This window comes from Urocitellus parryii, chromosome 8, assembly GCF_045843805.1.
Source record: "Urocitellus parryii isolate mUroPar1 chromosome 8, mUroPar1.hap1, whole genome shotgun sequence".
Classification (NCBI taxonomy): domain Eukaryota; kingdom Metazoa; phylum Chordata; class Mammalia; order Rodentia; family Sciuridae; genus Urocitellus; species Urocitellus parryii.
In genome coordinates, this window is record NC_135538.1 from 138,821,908 (window position 1) to 138,847,766 (window position 25,859).

Sequence of the window (25,859 nt, forward strand, 5' to 3'; positions counted from 1 at the left end):
AAATGTATAAAATGCTATCATATATCATATGCCATATATCTCCTAATCCTCTCATTAACTTAATAGAGGGTTTGAGGAGGATCAATTTCAGAACTCCCTCTGAAACCCAAATCGGTAAGTCCCTTATATAAAAGTTAATTTTTTATAGAAGCTATGCATATTCTCCGCGTAGACTTTAAATCACCTACAGATGACTTATATACCCAACATGATGAAAACACTATATAAATAATTGTTACGGGCTGGGGCTGGGGCTCAGAGGTGGAGTGCTTGCCTGGCATGTGTGAGGCACTGGGTTCAATCCTCAGCACCACATAAAAAAATAAAGGTTTTGTGTTCACCTACAACTAAAAAATACATATTTTAAAAAACTGTTATTCTGTATAGTTTAGGGAATGGCGACAAGGGAAAAAGTCTTCATATGTTCCAACACAACCATCATCGGCCTACCTACATGGAACATGTCAGTCATAATGTTAAAAGATACTTTCATCGTGGTTGGTTGAATTCCCAGATGAAGAACCCACTGACTGGTGAAGAGGGCCATTCTCAGATAAAGAAACAGCAGGTCAAGGACAGTGGTAAAATCTCCAAAGATGGTCATAGTGGTTCCTCCCCTTCCTGCACACACAGGAATCATGCTGCTTGCGCTGTCAAGAGACGGGGCTCATGTCGCCTCTCCTTGAATCTGAACTGGGCTTGTCGCTTGCTTTGGCCAACAGAACACAGTGGAAAAATGTCTGTGCCAGTTGATAGCTTTCCTCCCGTGGAGAAGCACAGGAAGTGATGCTGTGGGGCGGAGAACTCCTGTTAGTTTAGACCACATACACACACATACACACACACACACACACACACACACACACACACACACACACACACGGAGGCTGCATGAGAGAGGAAGGAAGCAACCTGGCCCAGACATAAGAAGGAGACTTTCCTGAACCTGTCAACCCAGCCATCAGCCAGCTGAATGCAATCACATAAGCCCACGCATGGCCCCAGAAATATGCAGGTCAGCCCCACGGTCATGGGAGAAATAAAACTCTGCGCTGGTTTCGTTCACTGTCATGCTTATGTTCCTGGGACATTTTCTGTTGGCACCGCTTTTTAATCTCCCTTTTTCCTAACCTATTTTGGAAGAGGGTTAGAAAATTGAAAATGCAAAAATTGATGAAGTCAAGAGAGGGGAAAAGATGAGAGGGTCTCTTGGAGTAAGATACTATATATCACTGCATATGAATTCCCTGAAGTTTAGGGAGTCATGTGACACACTGGGCATGAATGTCCCTTTAGTGTGGAGCAGTGCACTGTGAATTAGCATCAGTGGTCTTCCTCTACCAAATCCTGCTATTCCCCCTAGAGATGCTTCTGGTGAAGACATCATTTGGAAAGCACCTTCAGTGCCTTCCTGCCAGAGCTACTGAAGACAAACTGCTCCAGTGACAAGCGCCACCCCATTGGCAGGTGGAATGATTCAGCTGGGCAAAAAGCATGATCCTCGGATGCAGGCAGCCAGCTCCCAAGTCTACCGTGTCCTGAGCTCTAATAGGTGCAGCACAGGAGTTCTTATAGTGTAGACATCACATTAGAATCACCTGGGAATTTGTTAGAAATGCAAAATATCAGGTCCCACCCCAACATTCCTGAATCAGAAATTTAAATCAGAGGCCAGAAACCTGTTTGAAGAAGCCGCAGGTGATCCCCAAGCATGCTAAAGGCTGAGACCCATTGCTTGCGTGCAGGATGTTGCCTGTTCCCTAGACATCTGGTAATGACAGTTGAGCACTGTCATTCCCCTTATCCAGTTTGGCTCCCCACTATCTCAGGTAACCTGAGGTTGACTGCCTCTGAAAATAGTAAATGGGAAATTCCAGAAATAACCACATCCTAACTTTTAAACATTTTTTCATTACAGTATAGTCATATTTTATTATTAGTTATTGGTAATCTCTTACTTGGTCTACTTTATAAATTAAACTTTACTGTAGGTATAAATGTGTAGGAAAAAACAGTCTTTGTAGGGTTTGGTACTGCCATAGTTTGGACCTGGAATGTCCCCAAAGGCCCATAAGCTAGTTATCCAGAGTGGTGCTACAGGAGGTAACAGACTCTATAAGAGGTGGGGCCCAGTGGGAGGTCTTAGGTCACAGTGGTGTGCCCTCGGAGGGGATTGTGGGATGCTGGTCTCTTTCATCCTTTTGCTATAAGGTGAACAGCTTGCTCCACTGCATGTTCCTCACCATGATACGCTGCCTCACCACAGGCCTGAAAAGAATGGTCTGCTGGACTATGTACCGAACCTTCAAAATTCTGAGCCAAAATAAACCTTTCCTCTTTTTAAGTTGATTATCTCAGGTATTTTATTACAGTAACAAAAAGTTGATTAATATAACTACTATATGGGGTTTCAGGCATCCACTGAAAGTCTTAGAACATATCCTCCTTGCGTAAGTGGGGCTGCTGTGTGGAGTTCATTTACCTGAGGGACATGGCTCAAGTCCAATCAGGAAAAGTCAGGAACTGGAAATCTGATGAGGCCAGTCTGAAAATTAAAAATTCCTAAGGACCTTTAAGACAAGGTGTGTATGTGATGCAGAAGGCGAGGAAGAAATGAGGCAGTGGAGAAGGATAACTTGTATTACGCAAACAGACTAGTCCACGGACGACCCCAGAGGAGCTTTGGAATCTGTAATCAGGTGGTTGGAAAGTTTTTCGTTTTGGTCAAAGCAAGCCTGCGGCCTTATTGTTTAGAGCTATGCCTTGTCAAATTAGTTGTATGGCTACAATATCTCAAGCTTAACTTGGACAGACAGGCCTGCCAGGCACAAATTTCTCAAGCAGATGATGTGAAGGAGGGCAAAAATTATCCACAGCAAGACCGTGAGGACAGATGACACTCAGCAGGAACGGCAGGCCAAATCTGCAGGATCCATAATACAATTGGCGAGCCCTAGGGACCAGGCCTCATTGAAGTGGAAGAGATAGCACGAGAGAGCCACCAAATTAACTCACCGGGCTGGAAAAGATGCAAAGCTCTCATTCCCCCCAACAAAGAAGCAAAAGTTTAGAGAATTAAAAGATTCTAAAGGAATCATGATAATGGAAACAGAGGTCCTAGGAACCTAATAGCAAAAATGGGCAACATCTCAAATTCTCCTGACTTCCCATCTCACCCTCTTTTGGCCTCTCTCCTGTATGTGAAAGATGAGTTTTGCTAGATTAGGTAGCAGTTGGAATTAGTTTTATTCACCAGCAGTGTTGGGAATAAAGGCAGAGCCTGCAGGAATGTGGGCTTCGTAACAAGTAATCATTATTGCAAAATCAAATTCCCCATCTCATCTCCGATATGCCTGTATGTAACCCTAGAGCTGGGCCTCTCGGTGTTATAAATCCAGCATACAAGACATGGAACCGTGGGATATGGAGCCCCTTGTGTATCTAAAAGCTCTGCCCAGCAAGAGAGATATATGATGGTAACTTTCTCCCCATTGCTTTTGCAATAAAAATTCACCCAGCGCTCCAGGAAGAGTTAGGAATGTAATTCAGCTTCAATAAATCAAGACTAAAATTAAGATGGCCAGATATGTAGCAGCCCGCTCAGGTGTATGGAGAATTTGAAATTTAGTGCCCTGGTAATGGGTAGCAGCAGATTATCTAATTATGGGGAGAAAGAAGAAATATTGCTCTCTGGGGTAAAAAGCTAAATGCTCTAATCCATTAAACCACCACATCTCTGCCAAAGCTAGATTAATATTAAAGTTCATGTAACATCGGACTTTTTTTTTTTTTTCCAAGGAAGGAATGAAGTCAAATGTTAGGGAAAAAATACAAATGAAAAAGCTATAGTTCACAATCATTCTCATTTGACTACCTGTCAAATCGTTGTGTATTTTATCTTTGGGTGTGATGTACGTGGACCTGAGTATAATGGGAGTCCTATTCTTTCTTAAGAATATATCTGCTGAAATTTTTATCAACATATCTTGAAGCTATTCTGGACAGACTTTCAGCAGGGCTCTTATGAATTAGATATAGTTGTGAGGGACACAGAGGTCAATGCGCTGGCAGTGGGCAATCTTGTCCATTCATTCTACCACTGTCTCTGCCTTTGTCCTTGGGAGAAACCTGAGGTACCTGTTAATGACCGTGGTGAACCATGATTGTGGGTATAAATGAAGTCATTGGAAGACCAGTGTTTAACAGAGAGTAAAAATGAGAATTCCCACATACGGTATTCCTCCTCCAATCCAAGGTTTTACTTTTCAATGCTTTAGTTGTGTACAGTCAACTGTAGGTACTATTAAATGGAAAATTCCAGAAATAAACAATTCATGAGTTAAATTGTGCAAGTTCTGAGTAGCATGATAAAATCTTGCCCTGGACATGAATCATCCTATCGTCCAGCGTAGACATGCTGTGTATGCTACCTGCCCACCAACCACTTAGTAGTTCTTTTGGTTATAAGATTCACTTGCGTAGTATCAAGAGACTGTTTGAACTAGTCCATTTAATAGTTAATGGTTAATCTCTTACTATGCTTAACTTACAATTAAGCTTTTAACATAGGTGTGTATGCAGAGAAAAAAATTAGTACACAGGGTTTGGTACTATTTGTCATTTCAGGAATTGACTGGGGATCTTAGTGCATAATCCCCTGCAGATAATTATCTTAAAAACTTGAGTGAAATGATCTTCTTGTTATACTGGATGGGGAAGGGATATTTAACTGGGAAGTCACATCAAGCATGAATGATTTTCTTGAAATTATGTCACCCATGTTGGGACAGCAGTCACTGAGATTTATAGTCACAAACCTCACAAAATACTTCAGGATATCTTGGATGCTTTGGGTAGAACTGAGCCTAGAGACAAACGGCTTTTTATTATTGCTTCCAGATCCATTATTTCCATCTTTTAAAGTTAGTATTTACTCTTTACTAATGAATAACTGTATGGATCCTCAGCTGAAGGATGATCCCTATTTGGAATTTTTAATGTTCCTGAAATGTGCATGTGGAACTGAGACATGTAACTAATTCAAGGCAGTCAAATCAAGTCCAGTGAACAGTACAGTGACAGGAGGTCTTCCAACCCTGAAGTCATACAATTTCATTTCAGCCCCTAAGGGAGGTCGATTTGGAGGTTTTTGCCCTCTAGGAGAGTTAGTCTGTTCTCCTAGCACCAAAATCAACAAAAGGCTAATAGTATGAAGTGGCCGGTACAGAGCCCAGAACACAGAAGACACTGGTAAGTGATGTCCAATTATATTTATTTATTCACTTTCAAAGAATCTGGAAGCTGGCAGCCTCCCAGAGAAAGCTTCATGTACCCTGCCCCAGGAATTTGTTCACAGATCATTGGATTATAAACCCCACGAGGGCGAGGATCTAATTGTGTTATCTCCAGGCCTAGCAGAATGTCTGCTACATAGTAGGTGCTCAATAAATTCAGAGGCAGTCGTTGAATGGTCAGTGCTGTAAGCTTCGGAGAATTACAGAAAGAAAATGGTTGGAAAGGAGCATTTTCAGAAGGAAAAGCATGCAGATGAGGACATTCTCTTTTAGATGAATCTCACTGGTCTTTTACAAGCAAAATAAGAAAAATGGACCTTTTTTCCCCCAAAAGCTTGAAAGAATGAGGCTCAGATTTTTGAAGTGGCAAGTAATATGAATTCATGTTTTACTAAAATGACAACATTCTCTGCCATCACATGCCCTGAGAGGAGCTCACTGTTCAGCAGGGTGGCATTTCAGGGATGGCAAATAAAAAGACCAAAGAGTTTGGCTTTAATAAAATTGTAGGTTAGGTTATGATTTTACAATCTGTCTTTCACTGATGATTTTCTGTGTAGTAAACACCAGGCTAGGTGATTTTTATAATTCCCATGCAAATGAAATATCAGTCATCTTTTACTCATTTCATGAGGAATTTCATGGGTAGTTAATTATCCAGTGTCTCAAAATGGATATACGGAAAGGGTAGTATGTTTGACACTCCCTGCCCCTACCGCGCAAAATGCTTTAATGAGCTATAATTCTCATAGCACAACATTTACTAAAGTGCACAGCCAGGCACGGTTGTACGTGCCTATCATCACGGCAACTTGGGAGGCTGAGGCAGGAGGATCACCAAGTTCGAGACCAGACTCAGTAACTTAGTGAGACCCAGTGCAACTTAGTGAGACCCTGTCTCAAAATAAAAAATAAAAATGGCGGGAGGTGTGGCTCAGTGGTTAAGCAGCCCTGGGTTCAATTTCTGGTACTTAAAAAAAAAAAAAGGCATCAACAGATCCTCATAATGACAACTTTGCATATCGCAGGATCTGGAATCTAGCTTCTGAATCATGAGAGTTCAATTGTGTTCAGTGAAAAGTTATATAGTACATCGGCGATCCAATTTACAAGGTTCTTTTAAAATTGACCGTTTGGCATTCAGAAGGTTTTTTTTTTTTTTTTTTTTTTTTTTTTTTTTTGTATATAAGCACTACTCACCATGGTGGAGGTAGCTAGTTGCCTCTCTAATGCCTCTTTTTCCTTCTTCCTCACTGACAGATGAGTTTTTATTCTGGGTGGCAATGTCCCCACTAAAGAACTATTAGTGGCATTTCTCTATTTTCAGTGTCAATGGATACAAATGAACAAGGCTCCCAGGAAAGGTCCTTCAGTGGACTGACTGAACTGGCAGAAGAGCCTTTGGCCTTTCTTTTTCCCCCTTTGGATCTTAACCAGACTTGACATCTACAGCTCTGATATCAATATTGGATCTTAAGTTGAATTTAAGGATGGAAACTGCCTGTTGAGTATCGAGCAGAGACAGGAGCTGGGTGCTTACACCAACTACAGACCATCTCCCACCTTCACATGAGATAAAAACAAACCTCTTTGATGTTACTTGGTTTTCCTGCTATATACAGTTGTAGCCTAATTGTAATGTATACTTTTTGGTTCAGCTCAAATGGACCTAGATGAATACTGAGCACCTCTAGTGGGTACCAGTCACTGTTTTGAGGGATGGATCTGCAAGGGAAGAGGATTGAATACTAAAGAGGCTATTCGGTGAAAAGGAAAGCATCTGGGGCAGAGCACTATCAGACAGAAATGACCATGATGCACAACTGCAATCCCACCAGAACATGGGGAGTTTCCACAGGGACACTGACAGCATCATCCAGCTCTCAGCCACGGGAGCCAGCCAGGTCTTTATCTTCCTGCCATCCTCTAGGACCCAAGTTACTGGTGGGAAGTCCTAGCACATAGCAGGACATCTGCTGCATCTATGTTGTACCCTTTAAGAAAGAACCGAGTAGCAGGTGGAAAGATTCAGAGGGCTAAGACTCACAGCTTAAAGAGGGAAGAGGGCACAATGGTTGGGACAGCAAGGCTGGGCACTCTTCTTGTGCCAACCCTATTGTCCTCCTCCATTCTTCCTGCTCTCCAGGGGGACAAGAGTGAAATGCCAGAGGAAGGGTCATTTGTAGCAGTGAAACGTCCAGGTGGTATGATGGTTGGCACCTAAGGTACATCGGCTAGCCTGCGCCGACAGTGCCCTTTGTAACATGATTAGCTTGAGCCTCTCTAGTCTCTGAATATGCAAACACCAAGTCTCCAGTCTCTAAATTAAAGGCCAATTTCTAACATTAAAAATGCTCCCAAGGGCAATGAATCCAGATTCATTCAATTCAACCCTGTAAAACTGTCTTGATCTACTGTAAGATACTCATACACTTGGCCTGTTAGTTCTCTTGACTTGGGGACATGAAGGGCAAAAATGAGGGGTTCCTACAAGTCCTCATTTCCTTATAAACAAAAAAATCCCCATCTGCCTGAAGATAAGAAAGGAAACTAACATTTCCTAATAGCCATGGGCTCTACCATGTTTTTTTTTGTACAGTAAGTAACCTTTTCAACTGCCTAAGTTACAGTTATATTCATTTTTACACATTTACTTTTACAGACTAAAAAATAAGGTTCACTGCTTTGCTCGACTGAAGCGCTGTACATTTTCTCAAGTACCTGCTCTTCCCATTGGAACTCTGAATCGTATACAAGTCAGGCCTGGGGTCAGCACCAAAGTATGCACAGTATTAACCAGAAAAGGACCCAAAGACTCTGCTTTTCTTATTTGGAAAGATAAAGAGCTTTCTTTGGAAAGATTGATTGCTATTTACTCAGCTAGTAAAAGCCATAAAATTTATAGATCCGTTAAAACATCTCTTCTTCACACAGTGCTTCAATAGCAGCTTTGATTCTAAGAGAGCTGGCTTTCTATTTAGAAAAAAATTTAGTAATTTTAAGTCCAAAATGAGAGGGATAGTAAGAATTTCCCATCTCTTTTAGCCACTGCATATTCCAGTGAACCCAACAACAGATCAAAGTCGTTAATTCAAGAAGAATGTATCTTATTCCAGTTCCCTTAAGGGCAGCTCAGTAGTTAGTTTCACCCCAATGAATACCGACTACAGGAAAGAATGAACAAACAAAATGGGAGTTTTTCAGCCACGTTTACTAGCTCACATAAATATTTAAAACAAATACATCTGTCTTCCCTTTCTCAATCCTTGGTATAAGTTATCACAGTTTTTAATAAACAAAGTATGGTAAATATCCATAGGAAAAAGAATTTTAAAATATGAAAGAGAGGTTAATAAATAGCCAAATACATCAACCATTGAAAACACTACCTTTTTTAAAAAAAGATTAAGCCACTGATTTGCAACTTTTATTAAAATAAATTTAATCTTTTAAAAACCAGGTAATTTATAACTTGATTTCACCTTTTCTTTTGGACAGCAGTTGAATTTTTTTACATCAAAATTTGCAAAACTTCAACTAAAGAACAAATAAAACATTCAGACACAGGTTTATACTTCAAAAATTCTACCAACTTCAACAAATAAACAATGACAGCATATCAATTTACATTAGTACTATGGTCCAGACGCACTTTCCATTTAAAACATTTTAATCACACCGTGTGTGGCGTGGTGACTTCTAGTGGGAGTTAGTGTATAGTCTGTTCTTGATGAAGACAACACTAGACAGATGTTGCCTGACGCCTGGGTAATGCTGAATGTGACAAAACCAGCGAGACACATTGAGATATTTCTCCTTTTCTTGAACTGTCAGGTCAACCTAAGTAGGATTGAAAACACACATACATAATATAGACATAAGCACAGCTATCAATATCATGAGATACTTCTTAGAAATTAGAAAGAAGAAAAAAAAAATCTCAGAAAAAAACCAAGAGTTCTCCCTCAAAATCTAATGTATTTAGCCACTTGGGAAAGCTATCCATTTATTAAATGTGTTTATGTTTAGTTCAAAACCAGATGTGCTTTCTAATGAAATATCACATATTCCACAAATGCAAAATTTATATGAATCCAGGGCTGGGAGGCACTCAAAGTTTTTTACTTTACTGGAAAAGAAGATGGGACAGGGAAGATAACAGCTTCTGAAACACTAAGACATAATTCTTTCTCCAACATTTTTTTAGTAAAACTCAAAAGATGGAGAGGTTCACAAATATCAACATGTTTAACAAGCGAACACTGTGTTAAAGAAAACAATCATATATTCACACACATTGAAATAGCTGTATAATGTATAATATTACCGCCTAGCTACTCAGCTGAGGAAAAACCTCACTCAAGACAATGACCCACTTAATTTCAAGAGATTATTGCTTAACAGAAGAATTAGAGAAAGACACCAAGTAAACACACAAGAACAATATACCTTCTGCATTTTGTCTGCAATAAAGCTGAACTCTTGTGGATGTAGCAGTTCACACCTGTTACTCTCAAGCTATGAGTACCCAGAGATGTGGCTATAGAAAGATGCAATGAAAACTATAGGTGCCTATCATTCCACTGGACTCAAATTCAAAGTAGATAACTCTTAGGACTCTTCTAAGACAAAGTTTGGAATTATTAAGAGTCATCAGGTAAAAAGAAAGCCAGCAGGGTGGTAGTATGCACTGGTAGTATGATAATCCTTCTCCTTTGTTGATTCAACATTTATTTAACAGATATTCCAAAATCTCCACAGCTCAAAGAAAATGAACAAAAAACCCAGTCAAGACAAGAGGGAGTCAAACCCATCAGAGGTTCTATCATTGGAGATACTTTTAGTAAGATAGAGTCCTGTGGCTTTTCACAATTTAGCATATACTTATGCTGCAAGTAAATGTTTTGCTAATAAAACTGAAATACAAATCACTTCACTATTCAAAACTTATTACAGAATGCAAATTAATATTAACAATAAAAAGGTAGTATTTTTTCAATAAACGAGTAACTGAACTCATTTGTGGCTCAGCTTACTTCAAGTGAGTTTCAGGTTTCAGCAATATACACTGAAGTCCTACACACAGGCGGCTGTAGCAAATTATAAAAATCTGTTCATCTTGCTTGAGGTGCCCTGTAACTAAGGAGATGTTACTATACATGTTTCATCAACAATACAGTAGTAAGTCCATGACCCAAAACCAAAAAGCTAACATATTAGTCAAGAAGTCTGATCAAGGATGTCTTTTTTAAATATAAAAGTTAATTTTTATTAAAAGAGAATTCATGTTCAGGTCAAAAGAAAACACCTGCCTGGTGCATTTTCATAGAAGGCACTTAGGCAATCATGTGTGGAACAATCTTGAGTGTTAGTCTGTATTTTGAAATATTTAAAAAAATATTTTGTAAAGAGCTAAATTTTTAGTCCTTATCCAAAGCTTTATGACATGTAAATTTTACCATAGACTTCAAATAAATAAATGAATAAATAAAAACCTTAATCAGTAGAAAACACAGCTACAAATCTAAATCTAACAGGATATGGGTCTGAGTTTTCTTACAAGAAACTGAATGAATGAGCCAGGCCCAGTGATGCAAGTCTGGTATAAACCCAGCCAGTCAGGAGACAGAGGCAACAGGATTGAGAACTGGAGGCCAGCCCAGGGAACACAGCAAGAGTCCATCTTCGGTGGAAGGAAGGATGAAAGGCTCAATCCACAGGGGAGAGGGAACAGATAAATATAATTTAAAATCAACTTTAGCAAACTTCTTTGGCTGATAGTTGAAGCAAACAGAAGTAACTTTTACTGCATTTCGACTTCGAATCAGTCGGCTGAAATCTGACTTCTTTAAATTTTAGTTCAGAGCTTTTTCATTTTAAAGTCTCCATGTAGCCATTTTGTGAGATGCTATTTTTTTAGTATTCTGTGTACTAAAATACACAGAGAGTAAAGCATTGCCAATAAAGTACTAATAATTGTTTGATTTATGTTCAAATTGTGCCCCTTGATTTTGAACCAAGTGAAAAGGGCAATATACAGCGAACAGTAATATTTTAGAATGACATTTGCTTAAACAGAATACTGGCATATGTTGCTAGCAGACCTATTATTTAAAACGAGAACAACATTCAATACGCAGCAAAATAAATATTCTCCAACTTAAAAATTTCATATTCAGAGTCTCTAATGGGGCTGGAGATATAGCTCAGTTGGTAGAGTGCTTGCCTCACATACACAAGGCCCTGAGTTCAATCACCAGCACCACCACCATAAAAAAAAAAAAACAACCACACACAACAAAAACAAAAAACAAAAAAACCTTACAGAGTCTCTAATGTAAGGACTATAAACACACCCACACACAGTAATTTTTATTCTAAGACCTTCTAAAGCTTGTAACATTTTCTAATCTACACTAACAATTTCAATTACATGATCTACTTTACGATATTTTTAGTTGATTTACTTTAAGGAGTGTAAATTTACTCATTTTTCCTCACAAAGTTATGCTAGATACACAGAGCTTTTCTGAAAGGTTCAGGGTTCCACTTTAACTTTCTTTTAAACTTTGGAACTTGTCCCTGCTAGTCTGAGAAAATGATGTTGAACCTCAATCAGTTACCTCTCCTCCTTGGGCAGACATTTTACATATGCAATTACTGTAAACAAACAAACAAAACAACTTTCCCTTTCCAAATGTACTTTTTTTTTTTAGAACATTTTTGATGGAATCCCCTGGGCTGCTTCACTTTGATTTTCTGTTACCCCTCTTTAGCTAACAATTTTTTCCTTTCTTATAACAGGAAACACCATGCAATTGTTCTAGTTACCATTTCCTGCTTCTTGCTGGTCTACATGCCAGTGTGTCTAGCTGTGCCTGGCTCCTTCTCCCTGCTCGGTCCTCTCTGTTTATACTGGCACTCTAATTACCTTAAACCTTACAGCCAAACAGATAATATTCTGAATCACTAATTTTCCATGAAGACATGTAAGACACACTTGAAGTGAACCCTTCCAGATCAGTGTGCAAGACTGATCTGCTCCCCTACAACTGGCACCAGGAGGCCTTTGGGACATTCTTTAGGGCCGGTGTTCCTGGACTATTTTGTAGCTATTTTACTTTTCTTTTACAGAATCATATACTCTGCTGGTGTTCCAAACTTCGAGTACTTCAGCTGATAACAATCTTATGGTCAAGCAGCACAGAACATTACAAAGGATTTCAATCATCTTATTAACAGTCTGCCCACAGGGACTACTAGTGAAATCACTGGAAGAAAGCAGTGAGTCACTGGTGTTATCAACAGCCACACTGAGGGACATTGAAACAAAGAAGGCACAATATAATATTCCTCAGAGGGATTAGGACAGATCAGATCTTGGAGTATCTCAGCCAACCAAGACTGGGCTCACAATGAAACAAAATACAGCGGTATCACTGATGACTGCTGTTTTGTACACTATGCTGATTATTAAGTATTTAACAATGTGAAAAAATAAGGCACATTTTCTAATCTACACCAACAATTTCAATTACATGATCTATTTTACGATACAGGCACAATAAGTAAGGGCAAAAATATATACACTGCCAAAGCAAACAAAGCTGAAGAACCTGATGACTATGAGCAGGTGGCCAATCCAGACTTTGAATGTCTCTGAATTAATATCTAGCAATCACTTTTTTTCTCACCTGTGTATATTTATGCCCAATTTAACAGGGATGTTATTCAACACTACACAGCAATCCTGTTGTGTGTAGATTTTAGTCTGTGAGGCCTATTCTTTAAGAAGGTCTTTAGATCTCGGAGTATTCTGCCTATACTTGGACTGTGGTGAGAGAGATGCTGGGACCCATGGTTTGAACCCAAAGAGATGGTCAGCAGGACGACATAGGTAGTATTCCACTCACAGTCATTTTGAAAGAGGCATAACTTCTTTAATCATAAATCCTCAACACCATATATAAAAAGGATGTGCATCCAAAAATAGAAATATAAATAAGCACAGATGGTTAAAATATAGCTAAAGTAACCCTAATGTCAATCAATATGCAGAACTAGAGGAAACACTCCTAACCTGTCTGAAAACCAAATGCCCTCCAGGGCACACAGACTCATAATTAAATAACTTTGCAGCTGGGCCTAAAAATATTTGCATCCTGGGATTCTGACCGTGTTCACTCTACTGGCAAAGAAAGGCAATGCAAGCTGCTGCCCTTTCAGAGCCCTTCCTTTCCTGCCAGGTTTCTGTTCTTGAGACTAAAAGGCTCAGGGGTCACTCCAGGAAAACTGGGCTAACTGGGCTGCGCAAAATAACCACACAAGAGACACAAATACCTTTTTTGACCTTAAGGGTCCGCAGGAAGAGAGAGAGAGAGAGAGCACGCGCTGACCTCTTTTATTGAGGAGAAGCTTTTCAAATGAGGCAAGGGGTCAGCCCCCCTGGGGCTGAGTCTATCTTCATGATGTCCACTGTCAGCAGGTTGACTGACACCTGGGTAGGCCACACCCAAGGGCACAGTAAGAGCAGGGGACACACACAATGCACTTCCATGGAAGATTCTATCCTAAACAGGGCAAGGGCTTATATTACAAAGGAACAGGTGAGCGTAGCTGTAGCAAGACACACCCATGCATGAGACACTGACCCTAGAACCCAAGAAAGGTGGGAAAAGCTCTGCCACATTTCTGTGACTGAGTGCCTCAGTACCCAGCAGGGGAGTGTGACTTCATTCTCATCTATTTATTTTTTTAATTACATGAGACATGTTCTCCTCTTTAATGACAGCTCAATGCTGCAGGAAGCCAGACCCTGAGTCCTGATAGATGCTCACTAGCTGCTGGCAGTCACCACAATTTTTCCTAAGATTAAGCTTTTAAAGTAACCACAGTCAGTAGCACAGGCTCGCTCAAGCCAAGTTCTGGACTCCCCAAGCTGAAAGACTAGGTTTGCCACCAGGAGAGAGATGCTTAGATACCTTAACAGCAAATCCTCTTTACCTTGGAGGCTTTTTTTTTCATTTTGAAATGAGGTAGGTGCCATGTTATCATTCTAAATTCAAAAAGCTACTAAAATATATTGAACCTAGAACGGAATAAAAAGAGGCTGGTGTGATCAATGTATTTCAGCTCCAATTACATTTTCTTCACATTCAAATAAAATTATTATGATTTAATGATACTGAAGAACATAACTAAAGATTACATTTCACTACAGATATTCAAGCTAATATACTTTACAAATAGACACAGACTGTGAAATATTGCTAATCTCAAAAGCCCAGAGCTGTACAAGGAACTGGGCCAAGAGCCAGAAGGGGCACAAAGAGAAACGACAGGATCCTCCCTGGTCTCCTATTTTGCTTAAAATTGAGCCATATTCCTTGTAAGTATGGGGACTGTTCATCCCATTTCATTCCTGCTAGTGACTGTAGGCTTTCTTTTATGGCCCAAGTGTTTGGGATGAGAAATCATATGGTCGTACTACTTACAAGCAATATTTACAGTCCAACTCATACGCTTTCTAAACAGTGAAAATTCCCCTGGATAGTCATGGTTATCCAAACACTGTATGTATTCTTTATAATTCTTTATCCTACTTTACTTGTCTCTTTAAATGATCAAATTATATTCTGATCAGAAGTTATCACTAGATTCCGTTTTCTCTAATTAACTGTTTTCAAGTAAAAGTCTTATTTTTTCAATGAGATTAATAATTCCTTGAAAATTGAGTTTATAGGTTTTTTTTATATCCCTCTCTGGTGGGCACACAGTAGGCTCTCCGGAAATAATTTAAATACAATCATAACAACAAGGAGTTTTGTGCTAAATTAAGGATCAAACTAGCCTATTGAAATAATACTATTATAGAATACAATTACTTAGGAATGTTTGAGGAACAATTTTTTATAAGGTGAAGTAAATCCAAATTATGGGATTATAGATTGAGTGGGGAGATTAAGAATACAGTAGTCTACTGGTATCTACAGGGGACTGGTTCCAGGACACCCACCTCCAGGGATACTGAAATCCACAGAGTTTCACATAACACAGCATAGGTTAAGTATAGACTCTACACAACCCTCCTGGTATCCTTTAAATCACCTCTAGGTTAGTAATGCACTCAATACAATACAGATGCTACATATGATACTAGATTGGGGAATGAACACCAGAAAAAGTCAGTACAAGTTAAGTACAGATGCCATTTTTTAAAAGAGCCTTTTCAATCTGCAGTTGGTTGAATCTGTAGACATGGAACCTACAGAAGTAGGGGGCTGACTATAACTGTATCATACATTATTACAGTCTCTTATTATAGTTTACAAAGAGTTTCCCCACACACTAAGAAGATACTTGATTCAGGAGACTAAGGTTTCTCTTGGCCCTTCAAAAAATGAATTCTGTGCCTTTGACAAATCACTCAAAATTCCTAAGCTAGTTTCTGTCTCTGTAAAAGGAAAATATTAATACTAATCTTATCTTCCTCATGGTTATGACCTAGACTGTAAAAAATAAAATTCCTCGCAAAGTATATGGACACTTGTTAAAATTTATTCGATGTGTACGAAGAGCTGACCTTACAACATCAGAACCTGATTGATTGGGTGCATGAAGTGCAGAACACAGAAAAATGTATGGGTTCTTTTTTTCTATAGGGGGAAGATGGGCACTGGAGTAAAAAGTTGAGAGAAGTTTTTAAGTAGATAGATATGCAAAAGTACAAACTCAGAAGACAAATTGCCTGGGTTATGGACCTGATTCTGCAAATTACTTAGGTGATCTCAAAGAAGACACTTGACCTTCCTAAGCCTCAGCTCTTATCTATAATATGGAACTGATAATAATAGTGCCTACCTCATAGGGCTGTTTTAAAGATTAAAGGAGTCAATATTTACAAAGCATGAAGAAGAGTGCCAAGAATGTAGAGAGTGTCATATAATTTTATGTAATTTTATGAGAGACAATTTAAAATAAAGAGATTGACCAGATAGTTAAAAGGCAAAACTGATGATATGAGCAAGAAAATAAAAAGAATTTGGAATAAGTTCCACAAAGCAGGTAGGAGAGGAAGTTTAGCTAAGAGGTCAGATGAATGGATTAGCTGGAAAAAAAAAAGCAAGACAATCCTTTTTGTGACCTGAAAAAGGAGACAAATGAATAAGGATATGCAAGCAGGCAGGCTGGAAGATAAGTACTCAAAACAGAGTTTCCACTTTCTAGTGAAAAGAGGAGGAGACAGAGGAGGAGGGCTCTATGTTAACTACTGAAGACAAAGGGGTGGGGTGGGGGGATCAAGGATTGGGAAAAGTGATAAGGGTCTCAAAGTATCCCTAGGAGGAAGCAGAGAGCTGACCAGTATGCAAGCCCAGTTGTAATTACACAGTAAAACAGTTTACTGGCAGCAACTCTGTAGTCTTGTGACTTTTCCACAGAGCTCGGCTTACAGACAGAAAAAGACATTCATCTGGACTAGTCAAGAACTGGGGATTCACAGGGAAAGGGTGGTGACTATTCAGGATAATAAAGAAAATGAAGATGCTAAAAGAAGATACAGTTGAAGTTAAGAAGGGTGTCTAAACTGAACAGGGAAGAAAGTTTGTAGATTTGGAAAAAGGAGTTGACTACATCCTATAGGTTTAGGGATCAAAAGAGCTAGGATAAGAGGCTGCGTGGAAGAGGGGTACTGGAGGTGGAGTTGGATAAAGACCAGAAAGTCCAGAGGGTGGCTAAAGAAGTGGTCTTCTAAAAAATGCAGAAGCAAAGGTTGAGAAGCAAGCAGGTCAAGGAACAGGATGTAACTCTGTTAAACAGATACGTAGAAGGAATTTTTGTACAGCACACCTTGTATTAAAAAAAAAAAAAAACTCCTTTCATTTTTATTTGATAGTTGAAAATACAAATCTGATTAAATTTAAGACAATTCTCAAAAAATATTCTGAACTTTACAGAAAATAAGCCAGAAAGTATCCAGATACTTACTATAAAGCGATGAAGTCCATAGTACAGTAGAATATCTGCTAAAGTAAAGTTATATCCTGTAAGGTAGACTTTATCTTCAAGATACAAATTCAGATCCTAGAAAAAACAGTAAAACATTTATGAACAGTATTAACTTGAAAACATTTAGATGGCTATCAGAAATTAAATACTGATATTTAATAAATTCACCCATTCATTCATTTATTCTTTCAGTGGTGGGGAAGGAACTCAGGGCTTTGCACATGCAAACGAAACAAATGCTATGTCACTGATTGATAAATTTATTTATTTATTAATTAATTCAATAAATTAATAAGTTAAAATTAATCTTCGATATTAAGACAAAAATTCACTCAAAATCACAATTAGACTCCAGTCACATCATTAAAAAACACTGAATGAACATTATTAGTCTCATTTGATTTTAAAGAACATTAAAAAATGAAAGAATATTTAAAAAACATTAGAAAATGATAGACTTCTGAACAATCTCTACCTTTTTGCTGGGCATAGTGGTTTAAGACTGCAACCCCAATAATTTGGGAGGCTAAGATAAGGGGTTCAAAAATTCGAGGTCAGCCTGGGCAACTTAGCAAGACCTGCCTCAACGTAAAAATAAAAAGGGCTAAGAATGGCAATGGATGGTAGACCACACCTGCAATCAGGAAACCCAGAAATTTGAGCAAGGAGGATCCCAGGTTCGAGGTCAGCCTTGACAATTTAGTGAGACCCTCAGCAGACTACAGAGATGCTGTCTCAAAATAAAAAATCTGAAAAAAGAATGGGGGAAATCGCTCAGCCAGCAGCTCAGGGATGAAGTGCCCTTGAGTTTAATCCTAAATTTAAATTTAAAAAGAGCTGGGGTTATAGCTCAATCCCCAGTACAAAAAAAAAAAAAAAAAGTTGAGAATTCCAAGTTACAGGGTTTTGCAGTACATTTGTGTATATGTATGTGTACTTTATGCATACACATACATTTTTAAAACTTTAATTGGAATACATTACACATAACACAAAATTTACCAACTATTTTTAAGCATACACTTCAGTAAGGTTTAGAGTTGTTTACATTGCTGCATAACCAATCTACAAACTTTTTCACCTTGCAAAACTAGAACTCTATGACCTATTAAACAATTCTCCATTACTCTCCCCTCCAAGCCTGGCAACCACCATTCAACTTTGTTCTGTGACCAACTACCCCAAATACCTCATAAGTGGAGTCATGGGGTAGTTATACTTCTGTGACTGGATTTATTTCACTTGTATAACGTCAAAGTTCATCCATGTTATAACATGCATCAAAACTGTCTTCTTTTTAAATGGCTGAAGTATACATATCTCACTATATGTATACACCATATTTTGTTTGTCTATTGACACAATAGACACATGGGTTGTCTACCCTGCCCTAGCTGTTTGAACAATGCTGCTATGAATGCAAGTGTGTAAATAGCTCTTCAAGGCAATGCTGAATTCTTTTGGGTATAAACCAAGAAGCGGGATTGCTAGATCATAGAGCAACTCTATGAATGTCTTGAGTAAGTGCTGTCCTATTTTTTGCTAACAGCTGCATTTTTTTTTTTTTTAAATATTCTCACCGACAGTATCAGTTACAGTTTTCCACATCTTTGCCAATCCTTGTTATTTTCTGGCTTTTTTAAAATGGGATTTGTTTTAGTGGGTGGCAGCCATCCTAATGAATGGAAGATGGTATCTTATTGTGAGTTGATCTGCACTTCACGAGTGATAATAATTTCAGCATCTTTTCAAATACTTTCTAGCAATTAGCATATAGTCTTTAGAAATGTTTACTCAAGTCTTTTGCCCATTTTAAAATCAAGTTATTAGTTTTTTGTTGAGTTTTTTTTTTTGTATTCTAAATATTCACAACTTATCAGATACATAATTTTCAGATATTTTCTCCCAGTGTGGGTAGCTTTTTTACCGTTTTGTCATTGGATATACAGAAGATTAGACTTTGAACATCAAAAACTATCTATTTTTTGTGACTAAAATCAGAATTCATAACTATATTTTAGCTATGAAGATAGTCTTAAATGTAGTTTTCATAAACTATGAATAGGAAATACTTTCCTAATTAGTGACATAAAAGGTTTCCTATCAAATAGAATTTCACACTTGAAATAGTCACAGAAGGGAAATGTCTAACATTTCTTTATTTTTAAAAACAAGTCTTTCTGATGCTATTGCCAAACCTGCTAAAATATTTCCTCTAGAAATCCACCAGATTTTTCTTTTTCTTCTGAGCTATTATTAAACTTTTAAACATCATACAATCGAAAGTTGAAAAAACACAATAGACAACTATATATATCATTCATCTAGAGTCAAACAATGTTAGTATTTCACAATTTTTTTAAAAAAAATATTACCTTAAAGTATTTACTCTTAAGAGCTGTGGTTTTAGCACCAAAATGGAAATTTGACAATTAAGAATTAAATCCTTTCTTAATATCCAAAGAACAAAAGATTTAAAAATTAAATAATAAGGTAGCCCAGTACAAACATGGTTAAAAAATACATACAAGTAAACTTTTAGAAATAAAAATGGTTCATGAGCATTATGAAAAAATGCCACAACAAAGTTTTATGAACACAATGTCAACAGGGAAATAATTTTTTGGCTTGCTTGTTTTAGTAATGTAATTGGGGAGGTGATGGAGAAAAAGGAAAAACCCGATGTTGTTTTGTGGAAGAGGCCACTTCATATACTGACATATTGTAAGATTACACTGTTCTGGAGTCCACAGGAAACATGTAGCCTTAAAAAAAGATCTTTTTTTTTTTCTTCTTTTCTGTTTCTGTAAGCAAATGGGGAAAACTGGATATACATATGTTGAAGAAAAAGACTAAACCCTTAATTCTTATCCTGCACAAAAAGCAAGTCAAAATGGAACTAAAACCTAGGAATTAGATCAGAAATTATGCAACTCCTGGGAGAAAATACAGGGTCAACACTCCAACATATAGGCACAGGCAACAACTTTCTCAATAGGACCCCCTAAAGCTCAGGAAATAATGCCAAGAGTTAATAAATGGAATGGCATCAAATTAAAAAGCTTCTGCACAGCAAAGTAAACAATTTAGAATGTGAAGAGAGAACCTACAGCATGGAACAATAACGTTGCTAGCTGACAAAGGATTAATATCTAGAATATATAAATAACTCAAAAAACAACCCAATTAACAAAGGGCCAATTAATTAAATAGACATTCTCAAAAAAATAAATACAAATAGTCAACAAATATACAAAAAAAAAATGTTCAGCATCATTAGCAACTACAGAAAGGCAAATCAAACCTACACTATTTATATCACAGCAGTAAGAATGGCAATTATCAAGAATACAAACAACAAAAAATGCTGGAGAGGATGTGGAGAAAAAGGAACATCTTTACACTGTTGGTGGGACTGTAAATTAGTACAACCACTATGAAAATCAGTATGGAGTTTCCTCAAAAAAGACGAGGCATGGAACCACAATATGACCCAGCTACACCACTCCTCAGTATTTATCCTAAAGAATTAAAGTCAGATAATATGCATACCCATGTTTATAGAAGCACAATTCACAATAGCTAAACTGGAACCAGCCTAGGTGTCCATTAGTGGATAAATGGATAAAGAAAATGAGGTAAATGTACACAATGGAGTTTTATTCAGTCATAAAGAAAAATGAAATTATGTCATTTGCAAGAAAATGGATGTAAGTTGAGACCATTGTGTTAAGTGAAATAAGAAATTCAGAAGATCAAGAATCATATTTTCTCTCATATGTGGAAGCTACAGAGGAAAAAGGAAAAGAAAGGGAAGGGAAGATGTCTCATGAAAATCTAAGGAAGATCAGTGGAAGAAAGAGACCAAGAAGTGGGAGATAGAGAAGAAGGTGGGAATTGCTGGGGAGTGATATTAGCCAAATTACATTATTATATTATGTGCATGTATGAATATGTGACAGCAAATCCCACCATTATGTACAACTACAATGTACCAATTAAAAAAAAAAAGGTAGGAAAAAATAATGGCAACTTTCAGGAAGAAGAAAAAGAAGGCAAGGCTTTTCTTCTAGCAACCTCCCTTGTAGGAATTTAGCCTATGAAACAAATAGGAACATGTTCAATTATCTAGCAACAAGCTGGTAACTACTTGGGGGTAGATAATTTAAACTGTGGTACCATTTTGTGCTGGAACACACAGGTTATCAAAAGCAAAGAGCATACACGGACATGAAACAATGTTTCCAATACTCCCAGAGCAAAATAAGCCACAGCAGGTTGCTGTGTCCAGTAATGGCCCACTTTTTAAAAAAGTCCCGCATGCACGGGAAGACCATAAAAAGGATTTAATAATGATGACTGAACGAAAGCATTAACAGTTCACTCTCGATCATGGGACAATGGTTGTTTAAAATGTTTTACATTTGCTTACCTATATTTCCTAAATTTCTGTAACAAATATTGACTGCCTTTAAAATTAACAACACTATCTTGAAACACCACAGTTGCAAACAAAACAAAAACACAACAACCCTTTCCTTTTCCTGTGCTCGTATGGTGAAAAAGCACACTGCAGTCCATTCACCTTCCCAACTAGAGACAGAACAGCCTGCTCCAGGCAGAGGTCACAACAGGTGCAAGCTACCTTGAGCTAAAAGACAACAGGCAAAATGCAGCCAAAGTTGGAGGTCTGCATACCTTGAAGCAAAAGAGAACAGGTAAAGGCAGCCTATTCCCAGGTCTGGAACCCAAAGGGAGAGATTTCAGCTTATTACAGTCCACGCATTCCAACAAATCACAATACCTTCAACAGCGTGTGGATATCCTCTTTACTGGACTGTCTGTCTACTCGAGTGACCCTGTACTCCAGCCACTGCTGAACTGTTGCTTTTTCTTCTGCAGTACTCCCCAGCAAATACTCCTTGTTGGCTTCTTTGACTAGATGAGTTGCTATGGTAGTCAATCCTGTTAGGCTTGGACCATTGTTTGTTTGAAGAACTGGAATCTTAAAAAAAAATTCTTCAGATAAATTAAAAAAATAAAGACCATCAATCATGACTATAAGTTCTTAGTAACCACTATATCATGCAGCTGGTTTTCCCATAGTCTTTGTTTTTAAGATCAAGATTATCTACACAGATTAATCTTTGTTTTTAAGATCAAGATTATCTACACAGATTACTCAAACAGTGCTAATCCAGGTAAACTAGCAGTAACAAAACCTAAACTCTTAGCTTGCCCAATATAAGCTCATTTCTGACTTAAGCAAAGTCTACTGAGGTCCAAAGTAACTGAAGTGTAGCCCAGAGATTTGGGCTCCTTCCATCGTGGAAGTGATGTTTGTCACTATTTCATACATCTCACAGCCAAAACTTTCTCTTAATTCACTTTTTTGGTCCCAGAAAATGTTGATTTTTGTCATTCTCTGATTCTGGAAAAGATTATGCCTTTGCAACTACCAACTTCTGAGAGTGACATGCATTTCATTTACCTAAGATCTATTTTCAAATAAAATCAATTTAGAATAAAAAAAAAAAGAAGAACAAAGGTCACTTGGTTTATAATGGCAGAGTCAGGGTTCAAATAAAATACTACTGGCTCAGAAGTCCATTCTCTTTATATAGCCTGAAGTATACAACTGCTAGTCTTATGTGGTTGCAAACATGGAACACATACTACTCTCACATCAATCTTACAGTTCATGATCTTCAAAGCAATTACTTTTAATGGCTGCATAAGTAATATTCCAATGTGGTAATGTACATTTTGGGAGCGTGGGGGTGGGGAATGGTAGGGATAGAATTCAGGGTCTCAACATTACTCTACCACTGAGCTACATACCTATCCCTGATGTACCATAATTTAAGGAACCATTCTTCTACAGCTTAATCCCTAGGCTGTTTTCAGTTTTAAATTATTTTGGAATATGTGGCAGAGAGCTTTAATTCTGGTTTATTTGCTGTCAGTTACTTAATCAAAAAAAAAAATGGCTGAAACTTATCTGCTATGCCCAACCCTTTCTCTAAACACATAAACAGAAACTTTCAATAGCTACCCAGTGCTAAAATTTTTTTAATCAAAATAAAATAAAACACCACACTTTGAACTGGAAAGCCCTTACAGTTGGACCTCAACTATGATTTTGGGTTTACCTTGCATTGCAAGCACTCCCCATACTGATTTTACTTATTGCTCCAGACTTTCCAATCTTTCATCATTTATTGCTTTCGCACATCTTTCAAAACCTAATCCCTTAAACGCCAGCTTTTCCAGGAAGAGTATAAACCCATCTTCAAGTCAGAATTAACTTCCTCTTCCACATTTCTCACTAATGTTTTCTTCCATTAGTACATATCTGTCGTGCTTTCATTTAATTATTGTTGGCTGCTTCTCATACCAGGTGACAAAGGTTTAAGTGTTCCCAGTGTTTTCTAAAAAATATAAACCAATATTGAAAAGTGGCTGACCAGAAGGAATCGGTACCAGGAGGAGGAAAAAGAAAAAACAGGCCACCTTAGGGCCAATGCCTAGCCTACTCTGTCACCAATCAGAGGGCCCATCTTAGGCAAGTCACAACCTCACCAGGCTTCGAGTTATTTTAAGTGTAAAAACTAATCACAGGGCCCATCTTAGGCAAGTCACAACCTCACCAGGCTTCGAGTTATTTTAAATGTAAAAACTAAAATATTGCTACTATTGAGACAAGATTTAACATCAACCAAGGAAAGAAAAAGTTAAGGGCAAAACACACTAGTCTGGAAAAACCTCAAAGGGGCCAGAAACATCAGAATGCATCAAAGTAGTGTTCTACGGCACTTTTTTTGCTGTAATACATTCGCTCCTCGGCAAACAATGACCTTCATAAAACACAAATGTTCTTTTCAATACCCTGGGAAATCTGAGTCTTTATGCTTCATTAGTCAGTCTCACACCCTGTAACTTTCCCTCATTCTCTGCACAAAACAAACCGAATTTGGGATTACTGGCCTCAAAAAAAAAGAAGCCTTCCCTGAATCCTCCAGAGCCAGCCAAGACCCCAGCACATGTTCCCTTTTCCATACCCGCGTCAAAGTAGCACTTTCTGCTACTATAATTTAAATCACTGCCAAGTTTGTCCACCCAGCCAAAAAGCAAGCTTCTAGAGGGGAGGGGGCGTGTCCCTTTTATTCAACGCAGAATTCCCCAGGCCCAGTGCAGTAACACCGGGTCCCGGTTCGCGCTGACCTGAGTGGTTGCGCAATTAACCAAAGATGCAATTTCGGCAAGAGCAGCCGGTGAAGGCGAACGCTGGCCTCCACCTTGCTCCATCGAAAGGTCTTTTGTGCCTTCCCTCAAATGGTTTCGTGATGGCTGAATGGGATGCTGAGAATGTCACTGGAGGTAAAGCTCACGCCAAGCCCGTCCTGAGCAGGTTCCCCTTCGTCCCTCCAGGACCTAGAGTGACAGATGCCTAGCGAGGACCAGCCGAACCGCGGCTCGAACGCAGACACGTGGGAGCGGCGGAGCTGCATCCCAACCCCACCGGGTTCGGCAGGCCCCGCTCCAGTCCGCTCCTTCCCCTCCGCGCCGCCTCTGCAGCTCACCTGTCGCTCGCCCTGGGCACTGTACTTATTTCCCCTACTCAGCCCCAGGGACTTCTCCAGCAGCTTCAACTCCGCGGCCGCCGCCATCTTCCGGCCCCAGCTCTTGAGAGGGGTGGAACCAGGACAGCAAAGGCCTCCTGCATTGGCGGAGACGGAAGGCAAGCGTCACCGGTGATTGGCTGAACGCGCAGGGGAGCGTGAGGGCGTGCCTGAACGCAAGAGGCGTGGCCAAACGAAGGGGCGGGGTCTAGGGAGGGATGTGGGACCGGTGAAGCCGTGATGGCCAATTTCCATTCCCGAGTTTCGCCTCCAGGTAGAGCGAGCAGCAGATCCGAGCTTGGGTTGCTGCAGTCTCCTGTCTTTGCCGGCATCTGAGTGGCAGGCTGCTGGCCTGGCTGCCAGAGTTAACTAGGTACTTCATTTGGCAGCCTGAGACTTCGAATATAATGAGTAGTTTGGCTCAGGGGTCTGGATTTGAAAGATTGATAGTAAGGAGTTCACAGTCCATTAAGAGTTTCTAACCTATAACATCATTCACAGGGACTTTAATTGTGATGTAAGGGTGATTTGGAAAACCTGAAAATCCTCAATCACATCTCTACAGGTCCTTTTTCCTTAAAAAAAAAAAAAATCACGTTTACAGATTCCAGAGATTAAGATGCTTCCAGACCTTCATTTCCAGAACACATGGAACATTCATGAATTTGTATCTTAGGGCTAGAAGAAAACAAAGATTCTAAAGGACAAATACATGATTTATTAAAAACTAATAATAAAATAAAAATGTTAAAGGCCTTTGAAATCTAGAATTACAAAAACATTTCTTGTAAAAAACTCTTTGTTCAAAAAGGAAATCCAAGGTGAAATTGCAAATTCTGTTATGAGGGATATAGTAATAGGAGAAAATTTATACTATAAAATATTCATATTAATAAAAATGAAAATAACGAATTTTAAAATAAGACAAAAAGCAAAA

The 25,859-nt window shown here is 38.6% G+C and overlaps 1 protein-coding gene across 1 annotated transcript; it reads right to left on the minus strand.

Annotated features, from left to right (window-relative positions):
- Positions 1-8,489: 8,489 nt before the first annotated feature.
- On the minus strand, positions 8,490-24,990 carry Eef1e1 (eukaryotic translation elongation factor 1 epsilon 1). Its single transcript, XM_026384645.2, has 4 exons — positions 24,884-24,990; positions 22,105-22,305; positions 17,280-17,375; positions 8,490-9,134 (listed from the first exon to the last, which is right to left on the minus strand). The coding sequence occupies exons 1-4, from the start codon at positions 24,968-24,970 to the stop codon at positions 8,994-8,996; spliced, it is 525 nt and encodes a 174-aa protein (XP_026240430.1). The 5' UTR covers positions 24,971-24,990; the 3' UTR covers positions 8,490-8,993.
- Positions 24,991-25,859: the final 869 nt, after the last annotated feature.

Bases quoted from the DNA above. Each gene is read 5' to 3' on its own strand.
- Eef1e1 (XM_026384645.2), bottom strand. From the start codon at position 24,970: ATGGCGGCGGCCGCGGAGTTGAAGCTGCTGGAGAAGTCCCTGGGGCTG. The intron at 22,306-24,883 runs GTGAGCTGCAGA...TTTTTTTTTAAG, and splicing joins GTGCCCAGGGCGAGCGACAG to ATTCCAGTTCTTCAAACAAA. The intron at 9,135-17,279 runs GTAAGTATCTGG...AATCCTACTTAG, and splicing joins ATGGACTTCATCGCTTTATA to GTTGACCTGACAGTTCAAGA.